General features: G+C 41.3%; 1 protein-coding gene across 1 annotated transcript in view; it reads left to right on the plus strand.

Annotated features, from left to right (window-relative positions):
• Positions 1–12,033, plus strand: part of LOC133536090 (prosaposin-like) — a 23,025-nt gene extending 10,992 nt beyond the window's left edge. The window contains exons 6-10 of the mRNA XM_061876290.1: positions 719–799; positions 866–1,049; positions 8,100–8,158; positions 8,242–8,305; positions 11,774–12,033. Of these exons, the coding sequence (XP_061732274.1) occupies positions 719–799; positions 866–1,049; positions 8,100–8,158; positions 8,242–8,298 (381 nt within the window). The 3' untranslated portion in view covers positions 8,299–8,305; positions 11,774–12,033. The remainder of the gene's footprint in view (positions 1–718; positions 800–865; positions 1,050–8,099; positions 8,159–8,241; positions 8,306–11,773) is intronic.
• The last annotated feature ends 1,654 nt before the right edge of the window (positions 12,034–13,687 follow it).

Below are 13,687 nucleotides of genomic sequence, written 5' to 3' on the forward strand. Positions count from 1 at the left end.
ACCCACGGAGCAGAACGGGAGGGGGAGTTGTCCGAGGATAATTCTGTCGTCGCATGCACTTGAGGAGCCGAGCTAACTGATAGCAACGGTCTGATAGCAGTTTTCTAAACTGGACTTTCAATTAAAGCAGGAGGTAATAAATGAAGATCTCCATCAATCAATCAATCAATCAATCAATGTTTACTTATATAGCCCTAAATCACTAGTGTCTCAAAGGGCTGCACAAACCACTACGACATCCTCGGTAGGCCCACATAAGGGCAAGGAAAACTCACACCCAGTGGGACGTCGGTGACAATGATGACTATGAGAACCTAGGAGATCGAGACAGAGAGACTTTTAAAACTGAAGAAAGATAAGGAAGACTTCTATAAACAAGTTATCGATGCTTTTGATCAGAAGGAGCTGGCATGGACTTCATTTATAAGTAAAGGTAAGACCATAATAACGTTTTTTTTTTTATTAAATGTGCTTTTCATGATGGTATCCTTACATCACACTCAAATTTTTACTGCATGCCTTTGGTAAGTGCCGGAGTGAGAAGAGGTTTTAAAATAATTAGTGCATGCTTACCTTTACCGCATGCCTTTGGTAAGCGCAAAAGTGAGAAGAGGTTTTAAATTAATTAGCGCCTCGGCGGCAATTCAAGGAAATGCGGTAACCCATCAGAAAAATCCACCTCTTCGTCGCAGTTGTCTCATTTTGAAGGTTTTGTTAGGCCAGACCCACGCCGCCGTGCGCCTTCTGCATCTCCTTCATCAAGACATTGGACAGCTTGCTGCCCAAAGACAGGACTGAGGTAAGCGCGCTTACAAATGGCGGCGGCGGCTTTCTTACGTCGTGCCAAACACTCCTGTCCTCGCAGGAAGCTGTAGTGAAACTTCTGGAGGACATGTGTCGCGTTCTCCCCGACACTTACCGCGGTCAGTGCCAGCTGGTCATCGGCAGGTTCGGCAAGACGGTGATGGACGCCATCCTGAGCTACGCCACCCCGCAGGCCATCTGCGCCCTCATCCGCCTGTGCCAGAGTCAGGAGGGTCCCCTCATCGGTGGGTCCACACCCTCGCGCCGGAATAGCACCTGAGTTGTAGAATGTGGAAGGAAAAAGCACGCAAGTGAGACTGTTGGAGGTTTCTGTTCCTAATTGGAGGCATATTTCTGCTTTTAGAACCACCTGCTAGGCACTAAATGTCACTTATTTCCTCGTTTTTGAATCAAGAACCAATCTACAAGTACGAGCACGGGTCTAGGACCACATCCTGCTGGCAAGGCATCACAAACAACCCTTTTTGCACAACAGACTTAAAGGCCTACTGAAAGCCACTACTACTGACCACGCAGTCTGATAGTTTATATATCAATGATGAAATATTAACATTGCAACACATGCCAATACGGCCTTTTTAGTTTACTGAATTGCAATTTTAAATTTTGCTCGGAAGTATCACGCTAAAACGTCACGAGCGAGTGACGTCACGCATTGTAGAGGACATTTTGTTCCAGCACCATTCCCAGCTATAAGTCGTGTCTTTTCATCGCATAATTACACAGTATTCTGGACATCTGTGTTGCTGAATTTTTTTTCAATTTGTTCAATGAATAATGGAGACGTCAAAGAAGAAAGCTGTAGGTGGGAAGCGGTGTATTGCGGCCGCCTTTAGCAACACAAACACAGCCGGTGTTTCATTGTTTACATTCCCGAAAGATGACGGTGAAGCTTTACTATGGAACAAAGATGTCAAGCGAACAGGGTTGGATTGGACCACACACTCAAAGTACAGTGTATTATGCAGCGATCGTTTCGAAAGATCGTGTTTCGAAGAGGGTCCCTTGCGAAGGGTAGAGATGGGCATCGCCACCATCCGTCGATTGGTGCTGAAGAAAGGTGCGGGGCCGACCTTCAGGTTGTACAGATACGACCATACAATCTCACTAAAACACTAGTAACACAATAAGCAGATAAGGGATTTTCCAGAATTATCCTAGTAAATTTGTCTAATAACATCTGAATCGCTCCCACTGTATAGTCTTTTTTTTTTCTAGTCCTTCACTCTCACTTTCCTCATCCACAAATCTTTCATCCTCACTCAAATTAATGGGGAAATCATCGCTTTCTCGGTCCGAATCGCTCTCGCTGCTGGTGGCCATGATTGTAAACAATGTTCAGATGTGAGGAGCTCCACAACCCGTGACGTCACGCGCACATCGTCTGCTACTTCCGGTACAGGCAAGGCTTTTTTATTAGCGACCAAAAGCTGCGAAGTTTATCGTGGATGTTCTCTACTAAATCCTTTCAGCAAAAATATGGCAATATCGCAAAATGATCAAATATGACACATAGAATGGACCTGCTATCCCCGTTCAAATAAGAAAATCTCATTTCAGTAGGCCTTTAACATGCAATGAAGACTGATACAGTGAGTTAAAGTACCAATGATGGTCACACACACACACACACACACACACACTAGGTGTGGTGAAATTACTCTTTGCATTCGACCCATCACCCTTGATCACCCCCTGGGAGGTGAGGGGAGCAGTGAGCAGCAGCGGTGGCCACGCCCAGGAATCACTTTTGGTGATTTAACCCCCAATTCCAACCCTTGATACTGAGTGCCAAGCAGGGAGGTAATGGGTCCCATTTGTGTAGTCTTTGGTATGACTCGGCCGGGGTTTGAACTCACAACCTACCCATCTCAGGGCAGACACTCTAACCCAGGGGTGCCCATTACGTCGATCGTGAGCTACCAGTCGACCGCGGGGGGTGTGTCAGTCGATCTCCAGCCAGGCTTTTAAAAAAAATAGACCTAAAAATGAGTGATCATCAATCTTCACCAAGACGTCACTTAAATGACATTCACGGTACCGGAGGGTCTTGTGAGATGACGCTGGCTGCTGCAAGATCATTATTATGAAAATATGACCGAGAGGAAGGCGAGAAACACTTTTTATTTCAACAGACTCTCGCGCCGTACCTTCCGTCAAAACTCTAAAGGCCGACTGCACATTTCCTATCTTCACAATAAAAGCCCTGCTTCATGCTGCCTGCGCTAACTAAATACAGAGTCTCGGAAAACTGGCGTGCACAAGCGATCCCTCAGAAAGCTGGCGTGCACATCACTTGTGCACGCCAGCTTTCCGAGACTCTTATTTTGTTAGCGCAGGCAGCATGAAGCAGGGCTTTTATTGTGAAGATAGGAAATGTGCAGTCGGCCTTTAGAGTTTTGACGGAAGGGACGGCGCGAAAGTCTGTCGAAATAAAAAGTGTTTCTCGCCTTCCTCTCTGTCATTTTTTCATAATAATGAACTGGCAGCAGCCAGCGTCATCTCACAAGACCCTCGGGTGCCGTGAATGTCAATCAAGCAAACTACGGAATTTGCCGCCAATGTTTTTCTTGTAAAGTGTATGGAAGCTGGATGAATTAGATGCCAAAAACCAACCACTTTCATGTGGTATTGTACAGAAAGGACAACTTTTTTTCGCCTCCATTTGAAAATGTGGGCGTTACCATCATTACTGTCTGATTCCAATCAATGCAAGTCATCAGAATCAGGTAATACACCAACTTATATTCTTGTCTTTGTGAAAGAAAGACATCTATATGTGTTACACATGCTTGTATTATCATTAAACACATTTAACTTGTTTACAAAAATGTCTCTTTCATAAATAAATAAATAAATATAAATGATATATATAAATGAGGTAGATCCCCTCAAGTTGGTCAATTGAAAAGTAGCTCGGCTAGAGAAAAAGTGTGCGCACCCCTGCTCTAACCACTAGGCCACCGAGTAGGTAAATAGTTCCAGTAGGCAAACTTGCGGTTAACAGTAGTCTATTTGTGGTTGTGATAATATTTATCAGTCGAATAGGTGGAATTGAGTCTGGCAGAGTTTTAAAATGATTCAATTGGTGTGCTTGGCACTCAGCATCAAGGGTTGGAATTGGGGGTTGAATCACCAAAAACTATTCCCGGGCGCGGCCACCGCTGCTACTCACTACTCCCCTCACCTCCCAGGGTCATGGGTCAAAAGCAGAGGGTAATTTCACCACACCTAGTGTGAGAGTGACTATCAGTGGTACTTTAACTTAAAGGCCTACTGAAATGAGATGTTCTTATTTAAACGGGGATAGCAGGTCCATTCTATGTGTCATACTTGATCATTTCGCCATATTGCCATATTTTTGCTGAAAAGATTTAGTAGAGAACATCGACGATAAAGTTCAGAACTTTTGGTCGCTAATTAAAAAAGCCTTGCCTGTACCGGAAGTAGCAGACGATGTGCGCGTGACGTCACAGGTTGTGGAGCTCCTCACATCTGAACATTGTTGACAATCATGGCCGCCAGCAGCGAGAGCGATTCGGACCGAGAAAGCGATGATTTCCCCATTAATTTGAGCGAGGATGAAAGATTTGTGGATGAGGAAAGTGAGAGTGAAGGACTAGGAAAAAAAACAAACCAGACGGCAAAGCGATTGAGATGTTATTAGACACATTTACTAGGATAATTCTGGAAAATCCCTTATCTGCTTATTGTGTTACTAGTGTTTTAGCGTTTTAGTGAAAGTCGGAGGGGTGTGGTGACCGCCAGTGTCTCTGAGGGAAGCCACGTTTCTCGACGAGGCGAAGCGAAGGCAGCCATTGGAGCTGGGCTGAGATTTATTTTCCCCCCTCCTCCACGCTGGAAGCATCCAACGTTCGGGGGCAGCCAGTCGGAGGAGGCAAGAGAGTCCGCAGCTGCCTCTTTGACAGGTGCATGATGAACGACGCAAGCTCCGCTCATGCCTATGGTAATAGTCGACTTATTAGCACCATTTTCTCACCGAAACCTGCCGGTTGACATGTGGTAGGGAACCATGTTCGCTTGACTGCTCTGTTCCATAGTAAAGTTTCACCGTCATCTTTCGGGAATGTAAACAAGGAAACATCGAATGTGTTTGTGTTACTAAAGGCGGCCGCAATACACCGCTTCCCACCTACATCTTTCTTCTTTGACGTCTCCATTATTAATTGAACAAGTTGCAAAAGATTCAGCAACACAGATGTCCAGAATACTGTGGAATTATGCAATTAAAGTAGACTGCTTATAGCTGGGATCGGGGCTGGAACAAAATGTCCGCTACAATCCGTGACATCACGCGCACCCGTCATCATTCCGCGACGTTTTCAACAGGACACTTCGCGCGAAATTTTAAATTGCAATTTAGTAAACTAAAAAGGGCGTATTGGCATGTGTTGCAATGTTAATATTTCATCATTGATATATAAACTATCAGACTTTGTGGTCGCTAGTAGTGGCTTTCAGTAGGCCTTTAAACTTAACTTATAGTCTAATTTTCACAGCGTAAGTATTAAAAACATCCAAGTGTTATCAGTGTCATACCAAACAATTAATATACAATGTTTGGCTAAAATACTTTATATTTATCGTTTTGCTCCTTTACCCAAAGTGTGCTAATATGAAACATTTCTTACCTTTTTAAAAGAAGGTCAGACAACGAACGTATTTTGTTACCATAAGACAGGGGTGTCCAAAGTGGGGCCCGGGGGCCATTTGCGGCCCGCAGCTAATCGCCATACATTCTGCAAAAATTGCAAAATTGATAGTATTGCAAAAATTAAAAAAAACATTTAAAAATAAAGTGTAATGAGGTGAAATCTAATGAATAAAAGTGGCAATGTTGACACAAAGCTGCCATGCAGGCAGTTTTTTCCCCCCTTTTGTCTTTATTTTCTTTTTTTTCAATTGCTCAAAAAAAAAACAAAAGGACAAGAAAAATCTATGTTGTAATGAATTATTACTTAAAAATTCTCACTTTAAAATGTTTTATGTGGAAAAAATATTGCATTTGTTATGTGGTTGCCGTATAAAAACATCAAAGTTTTGACCAAAGAGCATAAAACAAACAAAATAATAGTTCAAACTTAAAATCGACAGATATATCGGAAGTTGATCTTGAAATTTAAGTGTTAAAAGTAAAAAAAATAAAAATGCATCACTTTATGAGTGGGGAACCTTTCGGATCTCAAATATATTTAGTAGGATTTTATTTAACTTTTCACTGTGATTACTCAAAAATATTAAATTAAAATCAATGGTGTCCTGCATTATTGATCTTTGAGGGCTTTAATTGTCAGGCTTGCCACTGACGGTTTGTTTGTGTTTTAGTTTTTCCTCTGTGTGTTTAATATTTCCTGTCCTTAATTCCTGTCAGCACTCTTATTTTGGTTCAGCTTCCTGTTTGTCTCCCTGAGTGCTTAGTTTCCCCTCAGCTGCGGCTGATTGGCACCTGGCCACACCTGTTGTCAATCAGCCCACCCCTATTTGTACCTGCTTTGTCTTCCAGTCAGTGCTGGATTATTGATTTGTCGATGTCACTCCTTGTCGCTCTTGTCATGTATTATCGATCCTGTCGTGTCTTTGCAGCGTAGCGGTAAGCTATATTCGGATTTTGTTCCCTTTCCCTGCTTTCTTCTTTCATTTTACAAGTACGACTTCTGTTTCCTGCTAGATACCTGCTAGCTCCCACGCAAGGCCATTTTGTTTGTTATCCGCCCACGTGCGCGCTTTTTGTTTGAACCCTTTGTTTGTTTTTGTCTTAGTAATTTTATTAAATCATGTTTTCTCACTCCATGCCTGCCTCCGTCTCTACATCTTGGGGTTCGTCATAAACTAACTCTGACGTTAATTACTAAATAAAAGGAACTCTCCTGAAGGAATCAATAAAGTACTATCTGTCACAGTTAGTTGGTGATGAACCCCAAGATGCAGAGACGGAGACAGGCATAGAATATGAAAACAGTCCATCCATCCATTTTCTACCGCTTATTCCCTTTTGGGTCGTGGGGGGCGCTGGCGCCTATCTCAGCTACAATTGGGCGGAAGGCAGGGTACACGCTGGACAAGTCGCCACCTTATCGCAGGGCCAACACAGATAGACAGACAACATTCACACTCACATTCACACACTAGGGCCAATTTAGTGTTGCCAATCAACCTATCCCCAGGTGTATGTCTTTGGAGGTGGGAGGAAGCCGGAGTACCCGGAGGGAACCCACGCATTCACGGGGAGGACATGCAAACTCCACACAGATAGATCCCGACCCTGGATTTGAACCCAGGACTGCAGGACCTTCGTATTGTGAGGCAGACGCACTAACCCCTCTGCCACCGTGAAGCCCTATGAAGATATTACTTAATATAAATAATAGAACAAGAACAAACCAAAAGCATGCACGTGGGCGGAATAACAAACTAAGAGAGCTAGCACTGGGAGCTAGAAAAAACAAAAAGGAACTTTAGCATGGAAGCTAGAGGATAACAAACAGAAAAACTGGAAATAGCTAATGGCTAACAAAAACAGCTAACCGCTAAGACGCCCAGGACAAGATGTAGCACGACAGGTAATAGCTGAAATGATGGCAAACACGACAGGTAGCAAAGACACAAGAGTGACATGAAGCGACGACAATACAACGATCCAGCAACTGACACAAGACAAAGCAGGTACAAATAGGAGCAGGCTGATTGGCAACAGGTGTGGCCAGGTGCCAATCAGCCACAGCTGAGGAGGAACAAAGCACTCAGGGAACAAGACAGGAAGCTGACAAAATAAGAGCACTAAACACAGAGGAAACAGACAAATGCAGAGGAAAAAACTAAAACATAGACAAACTGTCAGGGTAAAGCCTGACACTATCTAAATACTGCATATTTCAGTTTTACTATAAAAAATAAAGTTGTCTTTGACAGAAAAGGCATAAAACCTTTTTTTTTTCCACTTTGTATCAACCTCAAGTTGATATAGAGATTTACTGTAAGCATTAAATAAAAAAATAATAATAATTTGACTTATTTTTAACATTTTAATGACTGAGACCCTTTATGCTCCCCAGGAGCCCTCAGGATAAAAAAAAAAAAATCCATATATTTTGTTATGGTTTGAAAATGAAAAATATGGAAATGTCCCCTGCATGCTTAAATTTTTCCGTGTTCGGCCCTCTGTGGAAAAAGTTTGGACACCCCTGCCATAAGACCCCAAAGTATAACCTCGCAGTGGACAGGTTTTAAAGCAAAACGTGTGTTCCTCCTCCCAGACCCCTGCACGGTGACAACGTACAGGTGCAGAGACCTGCCGACCTCTCTCAAGTGTGGAGTGAGTAGTCCACGTTTTTATGCATTTTTCAGCAACAACACACCCTTGTAATGGCTTGGTCATTCTTCCATTTCACCCCACAGACTCTCTTCTACTGTCAGACATTTGCCTGGAAACCCCTCAGCTCCAACACACTGTGAACATCAGGTATGCATTCCGCGGCTTTTCTAATAAAACGACATGAATAATCTGACGCAGGGGTGGGAAACGTACGGCCGCAAAATACCTTTAAGTGTAACGTGAGCCGCGATTTTTTTAATGAAAGAAACTGCTTTTCTAAATGTGTCCACTTGATGTCGCAATAGCAATTCAAGTGTAACCCTCCTCACACATGACACTGTTTAAAGATCACGTGTCACCTGACTTTAAGTGCCCTCTTGACTACCGCTCCTCCAATCAGCGTCAATTGTGGCTGGCAACAGACTAATGCTGTAACAACGCACCATAACTTTTTTTTTTAATTGTAAATTATCCACTCAACATTTAAAAATAACAAAACAGTAAAATGCAAAGTCAACATGACCATCATATTTTGTCAGAGTTCCGTGCAGTGCTCGCTGTTTGTTGACAGCACGATGTGCACCCTGAACTCCATTGTAAAAATGTGTGTTTCTACATTTGTTGTTTTTTTTCTCTTTTATTTTATATTTAAATCTACTAAGTTCAAATCGGTTAAGTTTGTAGTTATGTTACCTTTAATTCGGCCGTTATGGTGTCATTTTGATCATTGTTTTGATTATATTATCATTGTAATATTTGAGTGGTTGTAAATGAATGTGTTGTGGCAGTTGCGGATGTCACCAATGTGGCGGTGTGAGGAAACACTTGGTTGACTTTCCAAAGATGTCTTCAATGAGTTGTTAACATGATAATGCTGAACAGGAAGTGCTTCAAGTTGAATGTTTCATAAAAACACAGTGACATAGTTCATGGTGTTTTGGAAACGGCACCATTTTTTCCCCCTCAGAGTTTTTCCAATAAATTGAAGTGTTTTGCCAAGAGGATTATTTGTCATGTGTAAATTTTCAGAATATGTGTTCAGTTTTTTTTCCCGTACTCGCTGTGCACTTTTTGCTTGCTAGGGTCCGCAGGCCCATTGCAAAACTGGTCCGTTTTATTATTATTATTCCGCCACCTCTTTGAACTGTAATTTCACCCCCTGAACATGCTTCAAAACTCACCAAATTTCACACACTCATCAGAACTGGCGAAAATTGCCATCTAATAAAAAAACCAAACCCCAAAAATCAAAAATGCGCTCTAGCACCCCCTAGGGGAAAAAAAAAACAGACTGCTTGTAACTTCCGTTAGCAATGTCGTAGAGACATGAAACAAAAACTTCTATGTGGGGCTAACTTAGACCTAGATTTCATAATTTTACTTTATACGGCAAAAATCAACAGAAATTTTCCAAAAAGTCATTCAAAGCAAAATTTTCGCGAAAATTTCCATTTTTGCCTCTTTGACCCCCTTAAAATGCTTCAAAACTCACCAAACGTGGCACACACATCAGGACTGGCGAAAATTGCGATCTAATGAAAAAACCAAACCCCAAAACTCAGAAATGCGCTCTAGCGCAAATTTTGAATAAAACACAGAAAAAACTGTTCCTAGGAAAAAAACAGACAAAACTGCTTGTAACTTTCATTAGGAATGTTACAGAGACCTGAAATGAAAACCTCTATGTAGGTCTCACTTAGACCTACATTTTAATAATTGAAATCCTTCAGCAAAAATCTACAGGAAATTAAAAATTACCCATTCAAAATAAAAGTTTTGTAAAAACCCGTCACCTTTTTTCAAACGTTATCTCCTCTGAGCCCGTTTGTCGTTTCGGCTTCAAACAAGAGTTTTGATAAGTGCTCCGGTTTGGATTTTACGCGCCTTCAAAAAACCCCTGCGCAAATTTTCGTAAAAAAAGGCCATTTTTGCCTCTTTGAGCTGTAATTTGACCCCCTTAAAATGCTTCAAAGTGCAAGTTAAAGCTCTACTATGCAAAGCGAAAGCCATTTATCAACAACATCCAGAAACGCCAATCTGTAATTTGACATGCTTAAAAACTCACCAAATTTTACACACACATCAGGACCGGCGAAACTTGCCATCTAATAAAAAAAACAAACCCCAAAAGTCAAAATGGCGCTCCAGCGCTCCTTAGGAAAAAACCCAGACAAAACTGCTTGTAACTTCTGTTAGGAATGTCGTAGAGACATGAAACGAAAACCTCTATGTAGGTCTGACTTAGACCAGGGCTTGGGTTGCAGGGGCAGCAGCCAAAGGTGGACCCGACCAACGCTGCTTGCAGCTTTAATTTTATTTGGTACTATTGCAGCAACAATTGCAGTAGCAGTAGCAGTAGCAATAGCAGCAGTATCAGTAGCAGCATCAGCACTAGTAGTAGCAATTGCAGGAGCAGGTAATAACCTAAAAGTAAACATGAACACAACAAAACAATGTATCTATTTTTGAATCATCATAATGTAAATAATAGACATGAATTAATCAACTGAACCATATTGTTGTCAACCATGATATGACATATTATCAATCACTGTGATTTTATCCATCCATCCATCCATTTTCTACCGCTTATTCCCTTTTGGGGTCGCGGGGGGCGCTGGCGCCTATCTCAGCTACAATCGGGTGGAAGGCTGGGTACACCCTGGACAAGTCGCCCACTCATCGCAGGGCCAACACAGATAGACAGACAACATTCACACTCACATTCACACACTAGGGCCAATTTAGTGTTGCCAATCAACCTATCCCCAGGTGCATGTCTTAATTTATGTCATATAATGTTTTAAATGTGATCAGAATCATTTATAATGTCGCCATGATTCATGGACAAGCATACTAAAAAGAACATAAACAAAGGCGCTCTGTTTGAGCCACACATTACACATTTAAGATGAACTACATAAGAGAACTACAAATCCCATCAGCCAAACCAGGAAGTAAAGTGCCGGTATTTTCGAACTCAAGCCAAGAATAAACCTACGATCACTCAAATTCAGCCGGACACACACAACGTGACAACACTATAATACAACATATTTCAATCCTCACATTACTGTGGTTGTACCCTTTTAACTTAATAATTTTGCCGATGTCGTTCAAAAGCTAAAAACAGTGCGTGTTTGCTCGCCAGCCAGCCGCGGACTTAGCGAACACACAACCAACAAAAAAGAAAGGAAGCGAGCAAACATGGATTTTAAACAATAGTTCAGTTGATCCAACCAAGAAAAGCGGACATAATAAAATGATCTTACCAGTTAGGTATGCCGGTGACGAAGCATGCTGGATTTTCCCAAACGAACAATGACACCATTTTAAAAAATCTACCCAAGTAGTCACCTGACCCTGGTAGCCACGCCCATTTTAAAACTCCCAAGCAAGCCCGCCATAAATACATTTACACGTAATAAATCCAACAATATGCTTGTTCTATTTTGGACCAAAGAAAACACATTTTAAGCTGCCCTTATTTTTAAGTTATAATGCCGTGATTTTACCAGCGTGGCCTGCGTGGGAATAGATTTTCCTCCATGCGGCCCCTGGGACAAAATGACTTGGACACCCCTGATAACGTGTTTTTTGTTCCTTCCATCCTAGAGTGGAGTTTGTGCGACTGAGCCAGCTAAGTGTTGCTGAAAAATATCTTTGAGATAATATTCCATTCATCATCATCTTCTTCTGCCTTTTTATTCCCGCTCTTATTCGTTCCACTTCCGCCTGTCCAACACCAGACACATGTCCCCCGCCCTTAAGTGCCCCTCATGATGGTTCCGGTATTGTCCTGTGACCTGAGTAATAGATGACAGCATTAATGTGCATAAAAGGAAATATGTCATTAAATTCATGTACGCCCACTATGATTGTGTGCTCGTCTGCATTTTATAACAATGTACTGTACCACGTGTATTATATTGATTTGAAGCATCTGGATGAGTATTGAATAATAAAAAAAAATGCATGCATTTATTGTACAAGTAATACACATTTAATATATTCTCAAAGTTTAATAATCATTCAGCAAATGGTGAATGATTCACTTCATTATATTATTAAATTTTTTGCCTAAAGATGTAATTGTTATATATTTTTGTACATATAGACCAGTGGTCCCCAACCTTTTTGTATCCACGGACCGGTCAACGCTTAATAATTTGCCCCGCGGCCCGGGGGGGGGGGGTCCTTTTTTTTTCTTTCTTCTTTATCATGAAAAAGGGACGTTTTTATCATGAAAAAGGGAGTTTTTTTGTTGTTGGTGCACTATTTGTAAGTGTATATTGTGTTTTTTTATGATGATTTGATAAAAAAAAAATTAAAAAATGTTTTTTCTTTCTTTTTTTTTTCTTCTTTATCATGAAAAAGGGACGTTTTTGTCATGACAAAGGGAGTTTTTTTTGTGGTTGGTGGACTATTTGTAAGTGTATATTGTGTTTTTTTTTATGAAAAAAATTCTTCTGCGGCCCGGTGGTTGGGGACCACTAATAAAGACTGTAAAAAAAACATCTGTAGATTTTACAGTAAAAAAAACAACAACTAGGCAACTCAGAAGCCATCATTTCACTGTAAAATGCATGTTTTTTTTATTCAAAATGTATTACTGTATAGTATGTACTATATACACATATATGTATATACATACATACACACATATATTTATATACACACACACACATATACATGTAAATGTACACAAATATATATATACATTATATATTTATATATCACAAAACCCAACAGAACACTCCAATACGTGCACCATGACAGCAACCACCCACCCACCACCACGAAAAGAATACCTACCGGAATTAATAAAAGGCTATCGATGCTGTCATCTAGCAAAGCTGAATTCGACCAAGCAACCCCCCCCGTACCAGAAAGCACTTGATGAAAGCGGATACAACTTCACCCTCACCTATGAACCCACTCCAGGAAACCAACCAAAAAAGAGCAGAAAACGAAACAACATCATCTGGTACAATCCGCCATTCAGCAAAAACGTCTCAACCAACATCGGCCGCAAGTTCCTCACTCTGATCGACAAACACTTCCCCAAAGGCAACACCCTAAGAAAAATATTCAACAAGAACAACATTAAATTGAGCTACAGCTGTATGAATAACATGCAACAAATCATTTCAAACCACAACAAAGCAATTGCAAAAGGACTGCCCGCCCCCAGACTAAACGACTCTGAAACCAATAATGAATGTAACTGTCGCAAGAAACCTGATTGCCCTCTCAACGGAGGGTGCTTACAAACATCAGTCGTTTACCAAGCAAAGGTAACACGCAAGGACATTAACACATCCGACACGTACGTAGGATTAACCGAAGGAGCGTTCAAAACAAGATGGAATAATCACAACGCCTCCTTTAGAAACCAGACTTTGCGGAATTCTACAGAACTCAGCAAACACATTTGGAACCTCAAAGACAATAATGTTGAATATTCCATAACATGGGAAATTCTTGCATCCAGCACACCTTACAACAGTGGTAATAAAAGATGCAACC

This window comes from Nerophis ophidion, linkage group LG17 (genome assembly GCF_033978795.1).
Source record: "Nerophis ophidion isolate RoL-2023_Sa linkage group LG17, RoL_Noph_v1.0, whole genome shotgun sequence".
NCBI lineage: Eukaryota > Metazoa > Chordata > Actinopteri > Syngnathiformes > Syngnathidae > Nerophis > Nerophis ophidion.